This window comes from Pristis pectinata, chromosome 10, assembly GCF_009764475.1.
Source record: "Pristis pectinata isolate sPriPec2 chromosome 10, sPriPec2.1.pri, whole genome shotgun sequence".
NCBI lineage: Eukaryota > Metazoa > Chordata > Chondrichthyes > Rhinopristiformes > Pristidae > Pristis > Pristis pectinata.
The window spans coordinates 76,558,896-76,582,409 of NC_067414.1; the positions used below are offsets into that span (position 1 = coordinate 76,558,896).

At 39.0% G+C, this 23,514-nt stretch overlaps 1 protein-coding gene across 4 annotated transcripts in view; it reads left to right on the forward strand.

Annotated features, from left to right (window-relative positions):
* LOC127574825 (peroxidasin homolog) overlaps positions 1-23,514 on the forward strand; it is a 203,929-nt gene that overhangs the window by 164,133 nt on the left and 16,282 nt on the right. For all 4 annotated transcript variants that reach the window (XM_052024225.1, XM_052024224.1, XM_052024226.1 and 1 more), the window contains 6 exons: positions 1,323-1,479; positions 3,938-4,046; positions 5,855-6,012; positions 10,221-11,724; positions 14,740-14,874; positions 17,343-17,551. In XM_052024225.1, coding sequence (XP_051880185.1) covers positions 1,323-1,479; positions 3,938-4,046; positions 5,855-6,012; positions 10,221-11,724; positions 14,740-14,874; positions 17,343-17,551 — 2,272 coding nt within the window. The remainder of the gene's footprint in view (positions 1-1,322; positions 1,480-3,937; positions 4,047-5,854; positions 6,013-10,220; positions 11,725-14,739; positions 14,875-17,342; positions 17,552-23,514) is intronic.

Genomic DNA, 23,514 nt, shown 5'->3' on the forward strand with positions numbered 1-23,514 from the left:
GTCACTTGTACCGAGGTACAGTGAAAAACTTGTCTTGCATACTGATTGTACAGGTCAATTCATTACACAGTGCAGTCATGTTGAGTTAGTACAGAGTGCATTGATGTAGTACAGACTGTCTTTCAACTCACCATGGCCCTGGTTCCATGGTCCCTTTAAACTTGCTGGGTATAATGATGTCTTAAAAAAAAATTCACTAAAATTTTGTTGGAGTAATTATTAATAGGAATAACATCCAGTAGTCCTGAAGAACTAGCAGGTTACTTGACTGGTGCCACCAAAGTCCCAAGCTTACCAGATAATTGGATTTTTACACCTCTTCTTTTGCTCTCTCTGGTCTGGTCAACTGTGCACTCACACAAGCATTAACTGTGACAGTAACACAGCTAGATTTCAAGAGCATTGCAAGTTCACATTTGTTCCAGGACAATGGACTGCCTTTGCTGTCCTTGCAGGAATGCATCAGCACATCTTTTTATCAGCAGCGAAGGTTGAAGGATGGTATACATCAAAAACATTTCAAACAATCAAAAAAATAACTTGCAGATGCTGGTAAACCAAAACAAAAACAGGAAATGCTAGAAACATATAGCAAGTCAGGCAGCATCTGTGGAAGTAGAATCAGAATTCAGAGTCTCAGACCTGAAACATCCACTCTGTTTCCCTTCTGCCTGACCTATTTTCAGCATTTTTGGTTTTTATTTCAAGTAATCATTTTGAATACCTTCCTCAGATCTAGAGTACCTTCTCACAAATACAAGCTGCAGAAAAATATTTGAGCACCGTGCTTGATGTCTGCTTGCTTTTGGGATTAGTGTTTCCTTATTTGGCCCCTAAATCGGGAGAATACTTTTCAATTTGGGCAACAAATTTATGAATTTTAACGTATGGATGTGAGAGTTCTGGAACCATTGGTTTGTTTAATGTAGCTAATTAAATTTAGAGAATTGCAAAATGTGTTGGCAGTCTAAACTTCAATGTTGTAAGAGATGTGACATATTTTGCAATTAAAAATGAGATGGAATAGGTGAATTCGTTTTGTTTTGTATAAATTGTGAGCTAAAGTGTTCTTGGGAATTATTGCATTTGTCTGCTTTTATAACCATAAAACTGAAATTGGTATTAGTATAATTGCATATATTTAGCAAGATATGGCTTGTACATAATGGAAGTCTATAATTGCTTTAAGTTGCAGCTGAAATATACTTTTGAAAGATAGGTTGAGGAGGAGTTTCAAAGGATATCAGAATGTCTCCTGAAAGACTGCAGGTCCTGTAAAGGATACGTAACTCTGCATTAGTGACACAATATTCTCGATATAGGATGGAATTCAGATAACAGAGAGTGGAAAATTTCATATTGGCTCTGAGGGATTTCTTTCAATTCGTGATGTTGGATCAGCGGACGGAGGGCAGTATGAATGTATTGCCAGGAACAGCATTGATCACTCTGTCGCTAGCATGGTGCTGACTGTGGTTGGTAAGTCTATAAAACCAGACTTGTTTTAATCTTTAATCACTAATATATATTATTAAGGCCCTCTTTATCTTACGGCTTTAACTTTATCAGTAATTTCCATTTTAATTCAAATTGACTGTACGCACAATGTTGCAAAATTCAGTGAGTTAGAGTTTCTGCTTTGCAATGCTGATTTTCCTACTGTAATTTACTCAGAAATGGCCAAATCAGCACAAACATGGAGAAGTTTGAAGAAAAAATTGTGCCCCATGCTGGGCAAGCTTCCATGATGGTTTGCACTGGTTTGTGCTGGAAATTGACCCTGCCCACAAAACTGACTCAATTCATTGCCTTAGTCAATTTTTAAGATGGCTCTTAATTTCTAAGCTTTTCTTTAGGCACAAGAAAATGAATGGATGTATTTATAAAACTTTGAATTTCTTTCTAATTTACTTAAAAAAAAGATTTGTACACCATTGATTTGACAAAATATTCTTGCGTCACACTTTTAAATTCAACATGGATATATTGAGGATTGTTATTTGATGGAAGAAAAAATTTGGAGTAATGTATTGGTTATGGAGTATTTTTAGATTGTGGTTATTGTAGTTGCTGGGCATAAATTTGAACTATAATGTCAATTTAAGAAATGAGCACTGTTTTGAATGTGTTTTGTGGCTGAATTGCGGAATATTCCCATGGTGGGTACTCCATCTGTTGTGTCGTGGTATTTTAGGTTTTAAAGGCACTGGTCACTAAATAACATGTCATTCCTGTGATTGTGTGGTCTCTTTTTGGCTTTATTAGCTTTTACCATTTCCTGCATGAATAAGAACTAAAAATGCCCTGAATGATTCTGAAGGATATATTGAAAGAGCACATGTACATATGAATTCATTAACATTGGATTGTTAATTATAGCTACAAAGAAAATCTGAAAGTCCTAGGTATTACACAATCATGAATGTTCTAGAATTATAAGAAAGGACTGCAGAAAACCAGTTAATGAGTTCTGTGCATATTTTCTGAAATCAAGAATGGTGACATGTCACCCCTAAAGTCAGACCAAAAATCAGCTAAAATGTTGATTCCCAGACTCTACCTTTGAAGCTTGGAATTTAATAGTACAATGGTCTGAATGTGGACATGATTACTTGAATCCCTTCCTTGCTTAGAATAAGCCATTAAATTAATTTTATGCATCCTGTCTCTTGAATGGAATCATTTACCATGTAATGCTTAGAGTTTACAATCACTCCCTTGAAATAAGCAGACTTTTTGAGTAGAACAGCTACAATTTGGCTATGTATTTCTTAGTATTAAATGAATAAACACCTCACTTCAAAAACCTGAATTTTGATCATAAGTTACCAACTTATTTTACTATAATTCTAAAAATTATATGACATTGTCTCCATAACTGAGAGGGAGTAAATTGTGTTCATGAGTTGGAAGCTAACAGTCTCCTATTAAACTACTACTTCTTTCCATTGAATAATTTCTTTTCTGATGTCATCCATTTTACACATCTGTTGAAGCTGAAGGCTCCAACATGTTTTCTTATTAGATTTAAGCCAACATCCACAAACCCTTGAACTCTTCACTGTTGTTTAACAACAAATGTTCAGGAAAGATTTTATTCATCATTGATAAATGTTATTCAACCTCCCTGAATGGATGGATGATCAATAACTTGAGTTAATAGATGCAAAGTGACCAGAACAATTAAAGGAAATACAAGGAATTTATTTTCATTGCAACCACTGATAAGGATTTGGAAGGCTCTGACTGCTAGGCTGGTAGGTACTAATTTAACCTTCAAAGAGGAATTGGATAAATACTTGAATGAGAAAGTAAATGTAGGAATAAGGGATAAAAATGGTGGATAGGAATAACTGAATTGTTACTCAGAAAATCTGGAGTGCATTCAAAGGGCTGGGTTGTTCTTTCTGTACTTTTCCACAACACCTATCTAAATGTGAAGGGATTGATTGAAGGCCTTTCCCAGTCTACCAATAAAGCTCCTTAAACACCTTTTGCAAGGAGCTTTGTAGAGTATTCCAAATTGACTCACTTTCAGTGCTTCCTCTTTCTGTCAGTAGAGGTAAGATCCCAGCTGAGCACCTCACTTAACTGCTCCGTTAAACTCTTAAAACTTACCAACCAACCCCGCTCCCCCCCCCACACACACAACAATAGTGTGGCAGATCAGTGCTATGAATTCTTACTCGGAATTTAGCTCATGTTCAATTGTATTATTCACCACAAATTATGAAATATAAGCAGTATTTTTACTCCATTGTTAAAAGTTACTTTCAGTTGTAAAAACTGTCATCTTGAGTATAAGGAACACAGACTGTGTATGTTGAAAGGAAAAGAAGTGATCACTGGTGTTTTTACAGTGAATGTATGAAAACTTCCATTAACATTGAAGCAATCTCTGCTATAGTCACCATTAACTACCTTATTATCTCACTAGTCCCTGACATTGTTAGAAGTGGCGACACTTTTGTGGAGTCCTCAATCAAGGAAGCTATTCAGAGTGTTGACAGTGCCATCAACTCCACCCGCAATAATTTATTTGGAAGGTAAAATAAAATTTTACTCTCTCAAATATTACAGAAAATATTCTTCGGTTTTGTAGAGTGTACGTCTGGAATGATGCATTTTTCCTGTAGATTTTGGATAATGCATTTTGACTGGTATGGAGAAAATATTAAAACAATATTTCAAGTCATCAGCATTTTCAGAACCAACTTCCTTTCTTTCTCCCACCACTCCCTCCCCCAACTGGTTCTCAAACTAAAAGTTATTGGAAATCATGCCAAAAATTCACAGCAGTTATTATTTATTCCAAAAGCACATTAGCAAATTCCTAGACTATTTGCAGAAATGCCTGGAATAGAAGTTAGAGATTGTGTGGTGCTAAAGAGTTATTGGCTAACAGACTTCCTTTGAAAGAAGCACTTAATGTGTTGGAATTGCAAAGGAGAAAGATATTAAGAGTGTTCCAAGTGCAGGGGTCAAGCAATTTTTTTGGAATTGACTTTTTTTTTAAATGGAGCTTGTTTATGGGTAAGGGATTGAGGGCCTGGAGTAGCATAAATAGACTAATGGTGTTCTGGGAAAAAAAATGTGGTTGAATTGGTAATCTGGTTGAAGTCTGCATTGCTAATGAATTGTAACAATTGTTCTGGATCAGCTGAGGAGCATTAGGACTGTGTTGTGGATCAACGTGTGGTCTTGTTTTATTTACAGTTTCCACTCTGTCCCACTGCTTGTCATCTTTTCATACAAGACTTTCATATTAAAGTAAAAAGGGTGACACTTCTTTCTCATCAAAGGTTGTGGGTCAGAGAAGCCTGTTCAGTATTGAGATGAGACAGCTGGAACTTTGGTTTGCATGAGATGATGCAGTCAGTCAGGGACTTCTGCATCTTGTTCAGTTAGTCCATTCCTTCCACTGCGGAAGCCCAGAGTAATGGAGAACATAAGGAAAAATGACTTTGTGAGAACCAGATGGGAGCAAGGCAAAGAACAGAATAAAGAATAGTCATGATGAAATGTATGTTAGAATTTTCCATGTGTTATTCTTCTGTACTGTGTGCCCTATTCCTTTTTATTATTCCACTGAAAGCATCATACATTTTTTTAAAATTGAGATTAGGGTTATGTGATTGCAGAGGCAGTTTTAATTCTCAAAAATATCAATTACTGCAATATTTTGCTGGATTGAGTAAAATATATAGATTAGCAAGTGCATCAGAAATTTTTAAAAACTTGTCATTTTCTGTGTTTACACTTATCTTGTTTTCTTATTTAACAGTGTCTCCTTTATTTTCTTATCTTTCTAACCATGTTGGACGATATAGTTCAGGTATAGTATCAGTGGTATTAACATTTTGTTATGTGAGCTTCCCTTGTATCAAATACTTTGCTCAGGCATGTGTGGATGCGAAACATCTATTAATCTTCTTTAACGTTAGTTACATCTTCTGATATCCGGAAAGTGTCATATAATATGCTGCCATGACTTATAATTTGACACTGTTTCATGAAGTGCACTTTGGTTGGCACTTTGCTCTATTGTATGTGTATGTAGGCTATGTTACACACAACGTAAAGGTTTTCCTCTTTAACATGTATCCATCTTTTAAAGTTCACTTAGCAGTACAACTAGAGCAGATGAGTGAGAATAGTTATAATGTATTAGAGCCAGTTGTGTGAGTAAACAAGGATATATTCAAGACTTCTTTGTTTTAAGTATATAGTACTATAGTTACTATAGTAAACTGGATTACATTTTTCTTTACCCAGTTTTATTATCATGTAAAATTAACTGTTTTGTAAGAGAGCACTAATGCAATTTTTAAAAATCTAATCATTGTCCTAACAGCCGACCTCAAACTCCAAACGAACTGCTTGCCTTGTTCCGCTACCCACGACTGCCAATTGTTTTTGATCTTGCACGAGCGGGGGAAATTTTTGAACGGACACTGCAGCTCATTCAGGAACATGTAAATCGCGGGCTGATGGTTGATCTGAACGGAACAGGTTAGTAAAAGTTGAATTCTGATTCTGAGATAAGACTGATGGTTTAACTCATTCATTGTTTGTTGAACATTACTATGTGGTTGTCTCATTTCCTACATTTCAAATTGTACCAAGGATGAGAAAGTTAAGTTTTCACCTTTGTGTGCAATGTGAATGTTCCCATTTCAGTGTAAAGATAATATAAAGTCCAACCATTCTGCATCTTGTTGGCAACTTTGTATTTCCCATATTCTAGAATCACAGTTGTTCTTGTTTTATCACATTGGCACAAGTAGCTGCCTTCAGTTGACACAACCTCTAATCTTTAGTGTTTCTGCCTTTTCAATTCTCTCCTCCTATAGGCATTCTTTCAAACCTGTCTCTTTGGCCAAGCTCTTGGACATGTGTGGTAATATCTCCTCCTTTTGACAAGGTGCCGTTTTCTTTTACTAATTACACTCCTGTTTCACCATGGAATGTTTCTGTTCCCTGTACAAATTTATATTATTCAGCAATCTTCTATAAAGTCAACTTTGTCCCCATTTGTGGAAATGGGATTCTCTCCCACTCCCTCTCCCCCTCCCCCCCCCCCCAGCTAGCTAGCCCCCTCGTCCCTCCCCCCTCCCCCTCGCCCCTCCCCAACCATTTACTCTTGCTTTCTCCTTTCTCATATTCTCCCTTCATTGTTTTTTGTTTCCCTCCATTCACAAAGTATTATTGCTATCTTTGGTGTAAGAGGTTTTCAGTGTTTAATGATATTTCACAACTGCAAAAAGTAGAAACACAATATATTCAGTCTTGAGATTTTTGAAATTTGAATGCATTAGTTTTCAGGAGCTCTGGGTGGAAAGATTTACTTAATGCTGCATTTTTAAGCTTGTGCATAGTGTTGTAGTTCTTCGTAAAAATTGTATTGGATCATTTGAATAATGCCTTCTAGGCTTTGATTTGGGGCATTTTGATAGGGGAAATTCATAGTTTATGTAGTTTGATTTTAAAAAGTGTCATTTTTAAGTAAATTGTCAGTCAGTACACGTGTTTAGTTTTGTAAGTTATGTAATTTTATACTTGCGCTATTGCTAACATTCCCTTGAGGTTTTAAAAAGAAATAGATTTGGTTTAGTGCCTCTTTGGTACTTTTGAACATGGCCAATGTAATTAACTTTTTCATATGTTTATTACAGAAGATTGTCAACATGGTCTTTTTGACAGGTTGCAAATAGCAGATATAAAGAGAATCATGCCAGGGACAACACATCTTGCAATTATTTTTAAAATTAGAGCTGCTGAACAGATGGAGGAAATGTAGATTGACAGAAGTACCAAATCCGAGGCAGCACTTTGTGCACCGTAGAATGTCTAAATTAGACAGTCACCACAAATAAATTATCAGTGGTGTAAAATAAGCAGGAGCAATGGATATAAAAATGGGTTTACTATTGCACGTAAGCGATAAATGTGGGTAACTGCACTGCGTTGTCCAGAGATGAACCTCAGATTTAGATAAATGGCATTAGATCCTTGGTCACCAATGAGTTTGAGCATTCTTAGTTAGGGCTTAATGCCTTGGGTGAGTTGAGGAAAAACTTGTTTCCCATTGATCACCTGACATCCTCTGTTGCCAAGGGCTGTGGCAGATTTGGTTGAAAATGTCGAGTCAGTGAATGGTCTGATGATCTTGGCTCAAGTACACAAGTGAGGAGAAGGGTTGGAGAATATTTAAGGGAAAATCATATACTCTGGAATCAAAGATGCACACTAAACTTCATGTAAAGGAGCTACGCTGAAAGAGGTAATTATCCAAAGATTGCTCTTAGGATCAGTGTTCACTGAGGTGCCAGTATTTTTCCAGCAATGCACTATTCGTGCCATGTGACATAAATGAGAATTGTCATCTTTGTTCTTCTGCAGGATGTAAAATCAAAATACTCAGTGGGTAACCTTTGATACAGGGCCAACATCCACAACAGTGGTTTGTTCAAGGGATACTTTCACTAATGTACTTCAAGTAGCGCCACGTTTTTTATTCTACCATGTTTTGTGTCAAAATTGATATGAAAATTGCATTGTTGGTGTTTGTACATCTCGCATTCCCTAGATCACTTTTCCATTGCAGTGCTAACGCTTACAATGTCTCTGTTAATTTCGGAGTAAAATTTTTTTACTTGGTATTCATTTGGAAATTTCATGGTAATCTGGCATAGCTCAAGCTCCATTCACATTTTTCCCCCCTTGGTAGTGGATATCAAATGATAATATCATCATATGATGCAAAACAAAAGTACTGTAGGGTAGCATATAAGAAAATGCCAATCGGCAAATGTTGCTCAAAAACCGTGGGAGATCAGCAATGGGATTTTATTTGAATACTGCAAGGTCTAGAATCTGCAGGAGCAAGACGTTAAGAGAAAGCATATTTTGCAGTTAGATAGGAATTCTAAATAAATTTAATAAGATGGAATTGCTTTGTTATATTAAGTTTAAATTTAGACATAATTGCCCACAAGGATGTGGGGTTTGATTACAATCCCTGGGTGCTGTTGAGGTTTATGGTTCATTTTAACCAAATCTTTACCTGATTTTGAGGTGTACCACACAAAAACAAAACACAATTTAAATATTTTCTGCCTGTGACCTCTAGATACAGGATTTGGAATATTTCTGAAACATTATATGGTTTTAAATAGAAGACACAAGCTACATTTATTTGTTCACCCTCTCTTTTAGTGTGTTTTCTTTCCTATTTGGGCATACACTCCATCCCTCTTTCTCCAAGTCTATCTGTGCCTCAACAAGCACAGCAAAAGATTTTAATATTGAGTAATGTAACCAGACATGGTACTAATGTATTACAATGAGATGATTTCCCAGTCGCCTCCAATTTCCCTTCTTTTATTGATAGTAAGATTTTTTTTCCCACTTCATTCTTTTTAGTCTCACAACGTGTGGATACATTTGCTGTCTTTGGCATGAACTTCTCTGTATCAGAGTGCTGTCTTCACATCATCTCCTGGCTCTGTTAGATTATGTATGTTTTTGTTCCCCACTCTCCATTGTTCATCAGCCAGATTCTAAAATAAACCTTCCTGCAAATATTTATTTAATGTTTTTGCTCTTTGGTTGAAAATGGTACTAACACGTACATCAATTAAGCATTTTTGTGTTGCTTGAATAATGCATGCCCTTTGTGCACAGTGAATATTTCTGGTTGTTCACTTAATATGCAGAGTTCTGTTCACTTAATTGATTTAATGCATAGATCGGAGTTGGTCATTGTGTTCCATAGATTCAGCTCCAGTGAATGCTTTGCTGTCTAGTTCTTTCAGTTACTTAGAACAGTATTCTTGTGCAGACTCAAAATGAAAGCATTTGGAAAGCTAGGGTTAATGAGGGAAATTTGGTATTGCAGCCAGAAATGCAAAGCTGAATAAAATGAGCCACTAAAAGCTGCTGAAATTAGCACAATGCATGACATGGGTCCATTTTTCTTAGCTTCCCATTTGGTTGGCTACCAAAATATTAAAATGAGAAGTTAATGGCTATCTCATTGCTTATGAATAACTAATAATTATTTCAACAGTACACAACATATTATTGATGCAGAAAATATTAAATAGAGCTACACTTAAAATGCAAACACTTTCACTTAAACTTATTAAGCACATTTGAAGAGAAGTGCCAATGTCAAGTTATCTTTTAAGTACTGAACAGATTTTGGGTTGTTTTGTATAGAAAATAAAAAGCTACTTTTCTTCAGTTAAAATTTTAACCATGACAGAGTTTGTCATTTTTAAGAGATTCAAGTTCTAAACAGGGATACAGATTTAAAAGGTTATGTCAAGCCAAAAGTGGAGGTTTTGGGGAGTGTTCATGTAGGTAGCTTACAACATGGCTGCAAATGATGGGGGAGGTGACAGAATCTGGTGTCAGAGAGGAATCAAGATTGCTTTGGATGGTGAAGTGTTCATCAAATCAGTGATAGAAATGAGAGCTGTGGGGAAGTGTTCAAATGTCAAAAGAAGGGCTTTAAATGTGAGGCATTGAAGAACGCAGTGATGGGGACACTGAATTTGATGCATTCTAGTGTACTTGCAACTTGGGCAACTTGATGTGATTTTTTAAATTTGGTAATCACTAAAAATTCAATTTCCCTTTCACTTAAATTGGGATATACAGTATACATGAATGAGGAAACAAATTGTGATTTTGATTTACTTTTTCTTTTGTAGGTTTTCGCTATAATGACCTTTTGTCTCCAAGGTTCCTGAGCCTAATTGCGAATCTGTCTGGCTGCACAGCCCACCGTCGAATCAATAACTGTTCCGATATTTGTTTTCATCAGAAGTACCGATCTCACGATGGAACGTGCAACAATCTCCAGCATCCCATGTGGGGGGCTTCCCTTACAGCTTTTGAGCGCCTTCTGAAGCCAGTCTATGAAAACGGGTTTAATTTGCCAAGAGGAATTAATCGAGACCGCTTTTACAATGGGTTTCCTCTCCCTCTACCTCGCCTCATTTCAACCTCTCTGGTAGGCACTGAGACCATTACACCTGATGACCAATACACACACATGTTGATGCAGTGGGGTCAGTTCCTTGATCATGATATTGATTTGACTGTTGCAGCACTAAGTCTTTCCAGGTTTTCAGATGGTCAGCACTGTAGTTCTGTCTGCACAAATGATCCACCGTGCTTTCCCATCTTGATTCCTCAAAATGACCCCAGAGTGCGTAATGGAGCTCGATGCATGTTTTTTGTGAGGTCTAGCCCTGTCTGTGGAAGTGGGATGACATCTTTGTTAATGGAGTCTGTGTATCCACGGGAACAGATCAATCAGTTGACTTCTTTTATTGATGCATCCAATGTATATGGGAGCTCAGATCAGGAAGCTGAAGAAATCCGGGACTTGGCCAGCCAACGAGGCCTATTGAAGCAAGGGATCGCACATCGATTAGGGAAACCACTTTTACCATTTGCTACTGGTCCACCTACTGAATGTATGAGAGATGAAAATGAAAGTCCCATTCCTTGCTTCCTGGCTGGAGATCATCGTTCCAATGAACACATGGGTTTAACCAGCATGCACACAGTCTGGTTTAGAGAACACAACCGAATTGCCACTGAGCTCCTAAAATTGAATCCTCATTGGGACGGTGAAACTATTTACCATGAAGCTCGTAAAATAGTTGGTGCCCAGATGCAGCACATAACCTATAGTCATTGGCTACCCAAGATTCTTGGTGACGTTGGAATGAGAATGCTTGGGGACTACAAAGGGTACGATCCTAATGTTAATGCAGGAATAGTGAATGTGTTTGCTACTGCAGCCTTTAGATTTGGGCACACACTTATTAACCCTATTCTCTACCGACTGGATGATACATTTCAGCCCATTCCTCAGGGCCACCTTCCTCTTCACAAAGCGTTTTTCTCTCCATTCCGTATAGTGAATGAGGGTGGCATTGACCCATTGCTGCGAGGGTTGTTTGCTGTTCCAGGAAAGATGCGGGTCCCCACGGAGCTGGTCAATACAGAACTAACAGAGCGCCTTTTCTCCATGGCACATGCAGTGGCACTGGATTTAGCTGCTATGAACATTCAGAGAGGTAGAGACCATGGAATACCTCCTTACAATGATTACAGAGTCTACTGCAATCTAACCTCGGCTCAGGAATTTGAAGACCTAAAAAATGAAATTAAGAATCCACGAATTAGAGAAAAGCTCAGGAAGTAAGTGAGGTTATTATGTTGGCTTAAAATCTTGTGTATTATGTTGGTTTAAAATGGTACTGAAATTTCTGACGTGTAAATACATTGGGTGAAAATGAAGAGGTGGACCAGCACAGTGGTGCAGCTAGTAGGGCTGCTGCCTCACAGCTTCATCAGACCAGGTTCAATTCTCAATCTCCGGTGCTGTCTGTGTGGAGTTTGCATGTCCTCCTTGTGACTATGTGGGTTTCCTCCAGTTGTTCTGGTTTTCTCCCAGATCTCAAAGATGTGCAGGTTGATAGGTTATTTGATCACTGTAAATTGTTCCTAGTGTAGGCAGGTGGCAGAATCCAGAGGGAGTTGCTGGGAATGTGAGAAGAATAAATTGTTTAGGGTGAATAGATATATGTTTGGTGGCCAGTGCAGACTTGCCTGTTTCCATGCTGTATGACTCCGATTCTGATAAAGGAATCAATGCAAATGGGGGTTGCTGCTGATCTTAATATAGAGCCTTATTTGCATTATGTAAGTGGGGGACACTAACGAGGGTGGCAGTGGAGAAGCAAGCCCACAATCAAGAAGGCAAGAGGAAGGCTGCCTGCTGATTGTTTTGGCCTGAGGATGTCGAGGTTGGGAATGAGAGGGTCAGAAGCTTTCTGGAGGATCCTCAGTGAGAAAATCTAGCCTTCATATCAGTGCTGATTTCCCCAAGACACCACCTGAGATCCAAGTGTCATTGTAAAGGTAGGCGTTTGCTACCTGACCCGAGTTGCCCCTCACTAAGTGGCTTACAGGTCTCAGAGGAGAGTCTGGAGAGCAAAATTCCATGTGTGTCTGGATTACATAAGGCCAAGCAGGATGAAGGCAGCAAGTTTCCTTCCTTGTAAGAGCTTTGTGAACCAGTTGGGTTTTTATTGTCCAACTTTTGGCAGAATAGTATGCAAATACCGCAAGTAATTAGGAAATGCTTTTGTTTATTGTTCAAGGAAGTGAATACAAAAGTAGGGAGGTTATACTTCAGTTATAAAGGGCATTGGTGATGCACATCAGGAGTACTGTGTATAATATTGGTCTCCTGGCATAAAGAAGAATATTCATGCATTAGAAGCAGTTTGGGAAGGTTTACTAGACCAATAACAGAAATAGGCAGGTTGCCTTGTGAGGAAAGGTTGGACAGGCTAGGCTTGTACTGCTGGAGGTTAGGTGAGTGAGAGGGACGACTGAAATATTACATTCTGACAAATCATTGGTGGCGTGGATATGCAGAAAATGTTTCCTCTTGTGGATGAATATAGCACTAGAGATCGTTGTATTAATAAAAATAGACTTGCCCATTTAAAACAAATGAAGTGAATTCTTCAACACACAAAAAGCTGGAGGAATTCAGCGCGTCAGGCAGCATCTATGGAAAGAAATGGACAGTCGATGTTTTGGGTTGAGACCCTTCATCCGGACTGAAAGAAAGAGGGGACATAAGCAGTATAAAAATGTGTGGGGGTCGGGGGGTGGGGGGGTGGAGCAAGAACTGGCAAGTGATCAGTGGATCCAGGTAAGGGAGGTGATGGGCAGGTGAGGGAGGGAGAGAGTGGGAATGGGAGCTGGGAGGTGACAGGTGGAGGTGACAAGGGGATGAAGAAGATGGTATCTGATGGGACAGGACAGTGGACCATGGAACAAAGGGAAGGAGTGGAACTGGTGGGAGGAATATTCAAGTGATGGGTGAGTGAGAGGAAAGAGACGGAGTGATGGGGGGTTGGGGGAGGGGGCAGAAGAGACAGGAGAGTGGTTACCAGAAGTTAGAGAAATCGATATTGATGCTGTCAGGCTAGAAACCACCAAGGTGGAATATGAAGTGCTGTTCCTCTAATCTGCATCTAGCCTCAACTTGGCAGTAGAGGAGGTCCTGGACAGACATATCGATGTGGGAATGGGAAGTGGAATTAAAATGGCTGGCCACCAGGAGATATTGGCTGATATGGTGGATGGAGCGAAGGTGGTCGACGAAGCGATTTCCCCCAATCTGCGTCAGGTCTCACTGATGTAGAGGAGTCTGCAACGGGAGCACCAGATTCAATAAATCGATGGATTCACATGTGAAGGATGCTTCCCCTGGAAGGACTGTTTAGGGCCCTGAATTGGTGAGGGAGGAGGTGTAGGAGCAAGTGTAACACTACCTGGAAAGGGATTGGTGGGGAGAGACAAGCGGACAAGGGAGTAGTGGATAGAGCAATCCCAGCGGAAAAGGGGAAGATGTGTCTGGTGGTGGGATCCCGTTGGAGATAGTGGAAGTGGGGGAGAAATATTGGATGCATAGGCTCAGGGGGTGGTAGGCGAGGGCTAGAACTAGAAGAGATGCAGGTGAGCACACCATCAATAGCAGTCGGGTGGGGGGTAGCCCTTTTTTCTGAAAAAGGAGGCCATCTTGGATGTCCTGAAGTGGAAAGCCTCATCACGAGAGCAGGCGCAGCAGAGACAGAAACTGAGAAGAGGGACTTGTGTCCTTGCAAGCGACGGGGTGGGAAGAGGTGTAGTTGAAGTAACTGTGGGAGTCAGTGGGTTTGTAGAAGATGTTGGTGGATAATCTGACTCCCGACATGCAGACAGAGATCAAAAAAAGGGGGAGAGATGTGTCCTTGCAAGCGACAGGATTTTTTTTTTTCTGAGGTTTGAATCTTTGGATATCTCTTCCTCAGTGGAGGCTGGAAGCCGAGAATTTGAATATTTTTAAGGCAGAAGTACTTGAGCAAGGAGGTGAAAGGTTACCACAGCTAGACAAGAATGTGAAGTTGAGCTGACGTGATCTTGTTAAATGGTGGAGTAGGCTAATTAGTCAAGTGACCTACTGTTCCTAATTTGTATGTTTATATGGCAATCTGACAACTTCAGATGTTCAAAGCCCTAAACAAAAGTAGAATATGCTGGAAACACTTAACGTGTAAGGAAGCAGCATCTGTGGAGGAAATGATTATATTTCCAGTGCAGAACTATTGTTAATGCTGTGTGAAATCTTTCTCTTCCTTCCTTTGAATTCTGTAGTTTATACGGTACCCCGTTGAACATAGACTTATTCCCCGCATTAATGGTGGAAGACCTGACACCAGGAACCAGATTGGGACCAACTCTTCTGTGCTTATTGTCCACTCAATTTAAACGCCTCCGAGATGGTGACAGGTAAACACCAGCCTGAACTGTGATCTTTATTTATTTCATTTGAGAAACTGCTCCAACATTACAAACTCTAACTCGCTGGTGTACAATTCCAGCTATAATGGGGCTGTGAGTAAAAGTAATGTCATGCGGTGCTACACTTTACAAACAAGAAGATCCCAACTTTGAGAGCTTGTCTGTACTGGGACAGCAGTTGTGTTACTATAAGTGGTCTCAATGGCTTAATGTAGGATGAGTTGAAGATTAGCTAAGATTGTTAGTCTTTATCACCTTTCTAGAGTCATATGTTTGATTTGAGTACATGTGGGGAACAAAATTATTTTCTACTTGATTAAAATCTTATTGCATTTCACTGAAATACATACTGCACTGTTGTGTTAGTTCAGGGCTCCAGTCCTTGAATGAACCATGAACCTATGACCTTCTCGCCCAAAGTGAAAAGCTAAGCTGATACTTGGAGAACAGGATTGTTTTTAGCTGTAATCTGTTGATCACCTAGTTTCCCACTGCACACTGCTTGAGCTCATCCAGATGAGATACTTGAGAGATGCCAGCATACATGCTATAGGACCCCAGCAAGAAACAACACTTCCAGAAGAAAATATCATGAGAAAAATAGGGAAATGAGAAACTGAATATTTTATGCCATGTTTCATATAATTGCCATTTCCCTGTTCATCTAATCCTTATTCTTCAAGAAACTGTTACTTTAATTCGGCACATGCTGTCTGTTCACTTGGGGGGAGAAACAAATATGATTACAGATGTGGCTGTACCATGAGCTGACTGCTGTGATGAAAACTCTTCCTCATAAGAAACAGGAGCAGGAGTTGGTCTGCTCTCCTATTGATTAAGATTGTGGCATCTGATCATTAGCTCATTGCTTCTCTGGCTGATCTCCATAATATTTCCACACAGTTCAAAAATCCATGTCTATCAACCTTGTATATTCTATCTGGGATAGAGAATTCCAAAGACTTCCAGTACTCTGAGAGAAGAAATTCTTTCTCATTTCAGAAATAAGTGATTAACCCCTTATCCTAAGCTTCCCTCCTTGTTCTGGAGGGGAAGCACCCTCTCAGCATCTACTTTGCCAAGTTCCCTGAGAAACTAATACATTGCCCTGATATTGAGAGAGTCTCTTTCTTCCAAAGACAACTTCCAGTGCCTGGAATCAATCTAGTGCACCTTCTTTGCAACTGTGTTCTGAAATGACATGCAGCACCCCTTTGTATGTGATGTAATTTACCTTATCCAAATTTAATAGAGATAAACTTGAATACTTCCATTTGGTCCCACAGTCACTGTCGGTGGAACTCCCTTCTGCCAAATTTTAAATCTAGCATTTTATTGGGTTGAAATTTAACTTCCACAATTTTTCCTTGTCATACCTCCCTGCCTTCATCTCATTTAAACTGCAACTTATTCAGAATGTCATGGTGTTTATCTTCACCTGCTTAAAGCCCAAAACTTACTTCACCAGAAAGGAGTTTGTACGTTCTCCCCCTGTCTGCATGGGTTTTCTCCGGGTGCTCCGGTTTCCTCCCACATTCTAAAGACGTACAAATTAGGAAGTTGTGGGCATGCTATGTTGGCGCCAGAAGAGTAGCGACACTTGTGGGCTGCCCCCAGAACACTCTACGCAAAAGATGCATTTCACTGTGTGTTTTGATGTACATGTGACAAATAAAGAGATCTTATTTTTCCAACATCCTGGAGGTGGAGTCTCCTGTAAATTGATCTTGAAGATCCCTGTATTTTCTTTCCATTCCTTCTGTGAAATCACTCTTCCTACTAATGTGACATCCTGAAGCTTCCTTTTATGCTTCATTATTCAAATAGTATATCCTTTGTGCTTTATGCAATTTCCCCTTCACCTTTTGGTGTTTTTTTAATCCAAGTTATCATGTATTGATCCTTTCTCCTTATTATCTTTGATTGCCTTAAACAAACTCCTCAAATCAAGTTTTTGCCCCCTCTCCCCCCCCCCCCCCAAAATGTTTCCTGTTTCTGTCTACTTGATGGTCACTTTACTTCCTTCCACCCCTTGAAAATGCACAGAGATGTATTCTGTGCACAAGGAACTATGCAGAAATGAAAGTTGTGCTTGACCATACATGTGCATGAATAGTATTGTGCAATAATTCAGTGAATCAGACCATGAGAAATTAGTTCATTAAAAGAATGAAAGTAACATTTTATGAGTGGTTCAGATTCACTGCATTTTTGAAGGGCAGTTTGTCAAAAGAAGAACCTTTTATTAAATGTAAACTGCAGTGAATTACAGCCCTATTCAATTTGAAATTCTAGTAATCTAGTTGCTGACAAATCAAATGAAATAAATATGCTTCTGTTACAGTGAACAAAAATAAGATGTGCAGCCCAAAGGCAAGTGTAATGAAATAATAGACTGAAGTGGCTTCAAAGGACTTTGAAAGAGTTTAATATTATTATTTGTACTGCGCAAACAGGTTTTGGTATGCAAATCCTGGGGTGTTCACTCCAGCCCAGCTGACTCAGATCAAGCAGACTTCCCTTGGCCGAGTGCTGTGTGACAATGGAGACAACATCACTAGGATCCAGACTGATGTGTTCAGGGTGGCAGAATATCCTCATGGTTATCAGAGTTGTGCGGACATACCAAAAATGGACTTGAGGATGTGGCAAGACTGCTGTGAAGGTTTGTAATTAGATAATGGGCATGGTTTGAATTATGAGTGAACTCTTGAATATTTTAAAGCAATTTTGTTTGGTATTATTAGTTTCTAAGGAATATAACATAATTCCTGGATACCAAGACTGTTCTTCAGCCAAATATGAAACAAGTGTTAGCATCTGTTGTAAAAGATGTAGCTGTTTAGCTATTGGGGATAATGATGTGGACTTAAAGCACTACTGTGAATATTCTGTGTTCTTTGCAATGGTTTAAAGCATGGTTTAAATACAGAGAAAGATGTTGTTGGTTGCAGGAGCTAAAAGCACTTGGGTATGCACTGAAAGTTTACACAAGAAGTGCCAGGCAAGTGGAGATTGGGACTGGGCAGTTGGGAGCATTGAGGGGGAGAAAACAAAACACTGGTCTAGATGAGAAGGTGAATCTGGTTGGGAGGGGAAGGTGTCGGTTCATGATGTCAAAGTCATGTTGAGGAAATGGTTGGGTGGTGGAGGTGGCAGGAGGGTAGCTGGTGTTGAACCGAAGGTGAGACCTGGGTATCTGTGGTATTTCTAATAGTCCAGGGTAGTGATTGAAGCTGATATAGATTTTCAGTTTAATCTGGTTTTCAATTACCATTCCAAATGACGAAACTTGCTATTCATCATCAGCAATTTGCATTTAAATAATATTTTTAAGGCAAAAAATTATTCTGAAGCACTTTGGAAGGGCAATCAGAAAAATAAATAACCAATGAACTAAAGAAGCAGCAATAATGTTAATGTAATAAAATCTCCCAAAGTGCTTCATATTATCAGACAAAATTTGACACCAAGCCATCCAGAGTGATGTCAGAAGAAAGTGGAGGTCTAAGTCTTAAAAGTGAGTGGGGGAGAAAGTTTCTGAGCTTAGAGCCTTGCTAATCAAAGGCATGTCTGCTAATGGTGAGGGAGTTAGAAGTGGAGATATGCAAGAGGCCAGAATTGGCACAGATCTTAGAGGAATATAGAGCTGAAAGAAGTTACAGCAAAACAAACGAGAAGGCAATAGAAGGAGTTGAAAGCAAGGATGAGGATTTGAAAATGGATGAATTGCTGGATCTGGAGCTGGAGGCTACTATTGATTAACAGTGGTGAGAGGAAGAGGCTTGGTGTGAGTTCAGGTACTGATTAATTTTTGAGTTTTGTCAGAGGTGAGTTTTAAGGTGGGTCATGGAGGAGGAAGTGGAGATACAGACAAAATTGGAGCTGAAAATCCAGAGCGTGAAGCAAGACAGCTGAAGGTATAACTGCTATTTGAGGGCTGGCGGGAGTCATTTAAGATTGTAGGAAGATAATTTAAGCAAACAAAAATTGTGATACATAAAAGTGAAGTGCAGCAGATTCTGGAAATTCATCTGCAAAAATTCTGGAGCCACTCACTGGGTCAGTCAGCAGAGTTAATATTTCAGGTCGATGCCTTTTTATCAGTTGTCATACGTTTTTGTTTTCGCTATTTGCTATCAGAATGAAAGGATACAAATCTTTTGGCTTTTCATTTTCTGCTTTGCCTTTCCTTTTCCAATTCATGTTCTAAGTACAGAAAATCCTGCCTAGTGTGGTACATCTGCGTTCAACATTATTGTATATACATCCTTTCCATTTCCGGCCAAGTGGAACATTTTCCAACTTAAAACTGGTTTTGTCATTTATCAAATACAAACAGTTTTTTGGACTTGGTTTAGTCAAAGCTAGTGGACTGTGACTGCAGCTATGTTTTTTTTAAATGCAGTATTCAGGAGACATCAAGTATTACATTAAGTAACTTGGTGAGTTTCTATCAAAACTGTGGCATCTTCCAAGCCAATCAACATCTTAAAAAAAGATGACTGACAGGTTAATGCTCAGGGTTTCACCCTTTCTCTTGCTTGCTTTTTCATGTCTCAGAGTTAAATATTGTAGTTTCCCATTTATAGAAATAGCTGGAAGATAGGTACTTTGAAATTCTTATTTCAAACATTTTCAAAATGGTCCTATTTTTCCCCGGGAATCAAGTTTTTAAAATCTTTTTCAGTTAAAATAGTAATCATCACTTCAGTCATTCATTTGATTGAAGATTTTCTGCACATGAACTCTTAGATGACATTTTCCAGTAGTGTAGCTGTGTCAGTGTTCATGCTTTGTCATCCTTTCATAATCTAGTCAGTTTCTGACAGTAAAATGAAGGCAAGATAATGTTGCATTCTTTCATGTGAAGTTGCTGGCATAATGGAATGATTTCCATTCAGACTGCCTAGGTTGGACATTGTCTAGACTTATGTACTAAGAGACTGTAGCTGTTACTTCTGTTTGTATTCACTGGATCAGAAGGAGCCAATATTCTTGTCTGAAATCGCAGCTGTGTTATATTAAAGGTACAGCCAAAAGTGATGTTTTTTTTAAAATCTATGCTAAATTCAATTCAATTTGGCACAAAATGGTCAGATCTTCATATTAAAGAATTTCTTGAGGTCCTTGGGTTTTTGTTTTCAGTGTATCTGCCTATGAATTGAGATCCATTGCCCCTCTAAGAGTGCAATGGGAGTCTGAGCCAAAGGTTGTAAAGGGGAGTGATGTTAGGTAGATGGGGGATAGTTATATTTTGAGGAAACGGTTGTCATTGGTAGAACTGATAGTCAAAGGGGCAGCAGTATGTTTAGTAATATTTGTCATAGAGCTATACAGCACAGAAACAGGCCCTTCAGCCTAACTGGTCCATGCCAACCAAATTGTCTACCTGAACTAGTTCTATTTGCATGTGTTTGGCCCATAACCCTCTAAACCTTTCCCGTCCATGTACCTGTCTAAATGTCTTTTAAACATTGTAATTGTACCCCCTGCTACAGCTTCCTATGTTTGTCTTCTGCAAAGAGTTGTAAAATAACATGGCATGATCATCACATTCAGCACCAATTCCCAGAAACTATTGGTACTTAAAAACCCACGCTTGTGTATCACACTTTAACTCAGCAAAATGTCCCAAGGTGCTTCATTATTGGACTAAATCTTGAGGTCAGGCTACAAAGTAATCATATCACAGGTGATCAAAAGCTTTGTTAAGGGCAATTTAAAGGGTAAGAGGAAATTCAGGAAGTGAATGGCAGAGGTTAGGGTCCAAGGTAACTGAAAGTATGGCCAACAATGGTATTGCAATGGAAAGACAGCTGTTAATGATTAAAAATCAAAACCTGGAATTACTATGAACAAAAATAAATTAATAATGTTCAGTGGCATGCCTGATTTCATGGAAGATCATGCGTCTGAATGAAATGAGGAGTAAGATCATCGAACTGAGAATGGATTACTGGTGAAACCTGGGGCGTTTACATCTACACAGGTGTTTTGAATTCTTGGTGGTGTCTTTGCCAACTAATCTATACACAGTAAATTTGAAGACTTTGTGTTAGATATTTGCATAGGCTGTAAATTTGCTTTTCAGAGTGCAGTTTGAATGCCTGAGTACAGTTTTAATTATAGATGTTCAACAAAACAAATATAATGTTAACACCCAACCAGGCTACCACTTTGGATGGATCCCAATGTGACCTGAGCTGTTTTTGGCAGTTTAAGTAAAAGGATTTGAGCAGTATTGCTGCTTTTAAAAAAAGGTACATGGTTGTAAATATGTGAATTTGTTAATAGCTATGGTTTAAAGTCCTTCAGTTGCTCAAATTTTAGTGTATTAAACTGGGAGCTTTGTACTACTGCTTGCAATCTTTCACCATAAAATGAAGTTGTTACCTCGTAACTAAAACAAAACAATTATGCTTGTCCATTATAAAAGACTCTTGAGGAACTTAAAATGCCCTTAATGGGCCTAGGGTAAAAGATCAGCCATTCATAGAGGGGCCGAATGGCCACCACCTACTTATTACATCCTTTGTTCTAAGGTGCAGCCAAAATACCTTTTGGAAGTGCAGTAGCTTTTGAAAGCTAGGACATACTGGCAGCTAATTTGTGTACAGTGAAGTTGTGCCAGTTAAGGGGAAAATTTTGGTCCAAGAAGCCAGGAGATCTCCCCTGCTTTGTGAATAGCATTTAAATTCATTTACAATCAAATAAGATCAAGGCCTTTCTTGAACTAGTTTGACTCCTTGCCTCAGTGTGCTCAAGTGTTAGCCGAGTTGATGTGAACACTTCTGTGTATAACAGGACTTAAACCCACAATCTCCCAACATGAAGCAAGACCACTGCCACTGAGCCAAGGCTGAAATTTTATGTTTGTGATGTTAAGCCTGTAGAACTAAAACACACTTTTTTGAATGTTAATGCTTCACTTTGCTTGTTCTATCACTCCATTGTGGAAAGGTGGCAGGTGAGATGCCAGTTATTTCTCCTGCTCGTGAAGGTCAATAACAGATTGACTTAGTGTTGTTGGAGATCTCTAGAAATGCTTTAATTGTGCTGGTGCTTTTGCCATTGGATGATCAGGGTGTGACTGATACATAAGGAATGAGATTTGCATTCCATATGAATTAGAATACAGATTGAGAACTTGTCCTTATTTGAGGCATCAGACATTGTTTATCATTGCAGTTAAGATCCTTGCCTGTTTTTGGTTGTCATTTTTAATTCTTGAGTTCCAAATGCCCTGTCACCAAAGAAGGTATTGGCATTTAATTGGCAGCCCCACTGACCAGCTCTACAATAGGGAATTGAAGAAAGTATCCTAAGTGCCAAGCCCAACAAAAAATGTGGAAACCCCAAGAAATAAGAGTCTAGTCATACTGGAAATATGTTGTTTACTGGAGGTTTGCTGGTTGCCTGGTCAGAGTTGGAACTTCCTCCCACTCCATACAAGGCAAATGGCCAGCTGAGGATTAGGCCTGGACAGTGAAACTCCAAGCCAAAGTTCTTGTTTTTTAAGCTCACTGGGGACCCAGGGAGTTGAAGCATTCAGCGACAATTGTCTGCTCCTCAACGTTTCTTTTTGCCATCCCTCACCCCATCCACCCAAAACTGCACCTGCTGTTAGTAAAAAGCATGCCAAATAATTCCTTCACTGGACAACTCCAGGTAAATAGGATGCTCTTGCACAAATCCCTGTAAGTCCAAAAGCTTTTCAGTGTTGCTCAGAACTGACGCTCTTGGAATTTTGGGGAAATGAGTGTGTCCCCAGTGGGAGGAGTGATGCGGTTCATTGACTGGAGGGGAGAAGTCATGATGAGATTTCTTAGTGTACAATACATTGAACCAGAGTCGTAACCCAGGAGACACTATGCTTGAGAAAATATCTGCAACCATGCAGTCAAACTGCCAGAGTACCCACTTATGATTTATATAGAGGTCTACCACGCTTGGATGGGTAATGGGTCAAATACTGAAGGATATAATTGTTCCTTTTCAAAATGGCCTTGATAAACAACTGGTCTATTTTCCAATTGGAGCAATCTCAAACCTATATTCACTTTTTACTTAAAAAGACAGCTTTTGGGGGTTTGTTTCCTATAAGCTGTGCATTGATTTTACACGGAGCGTTTATTATTTTCTCTTTGAGTTATTCTGTGACATGTACTTGAAGTTTGTTTATTCTGTTGTCTAGTCATAATCTGGCACCTCTGGGGTAAGGCTGACAAAAGATAAAAAGGAATTTGTCTGGGTTTCCCATGGTTGCTGCGGAGACTTCATTCTTTTTCTCAAAATGGTTCTTTAGAATAGGGTTGTTTATTGAGACTGGGTTTTCAGATTTGTCATCTTTATTCTGGTTGCTGAAAGCAGCAATACAGTGTATATCTGTGTGAGTGCTGAAAGGGAAATATGTATGAACTGCTTCAATATATTCATTGCACTGACTGACATTGGCAGTGTTGTAGACAAGGCTTTGCAGTGTTATGTGTGAATTAAAACTTTATATGAATCCTCAAACTGTTCATTTGCCTTACTTGAAATAAAAGTTTTGGAATACTGCAAACAGTAGTTATTTGTAAATTGGAGTGCTGGCCTTGAATGCTTACAGGGAGCACAAAGCAGGAG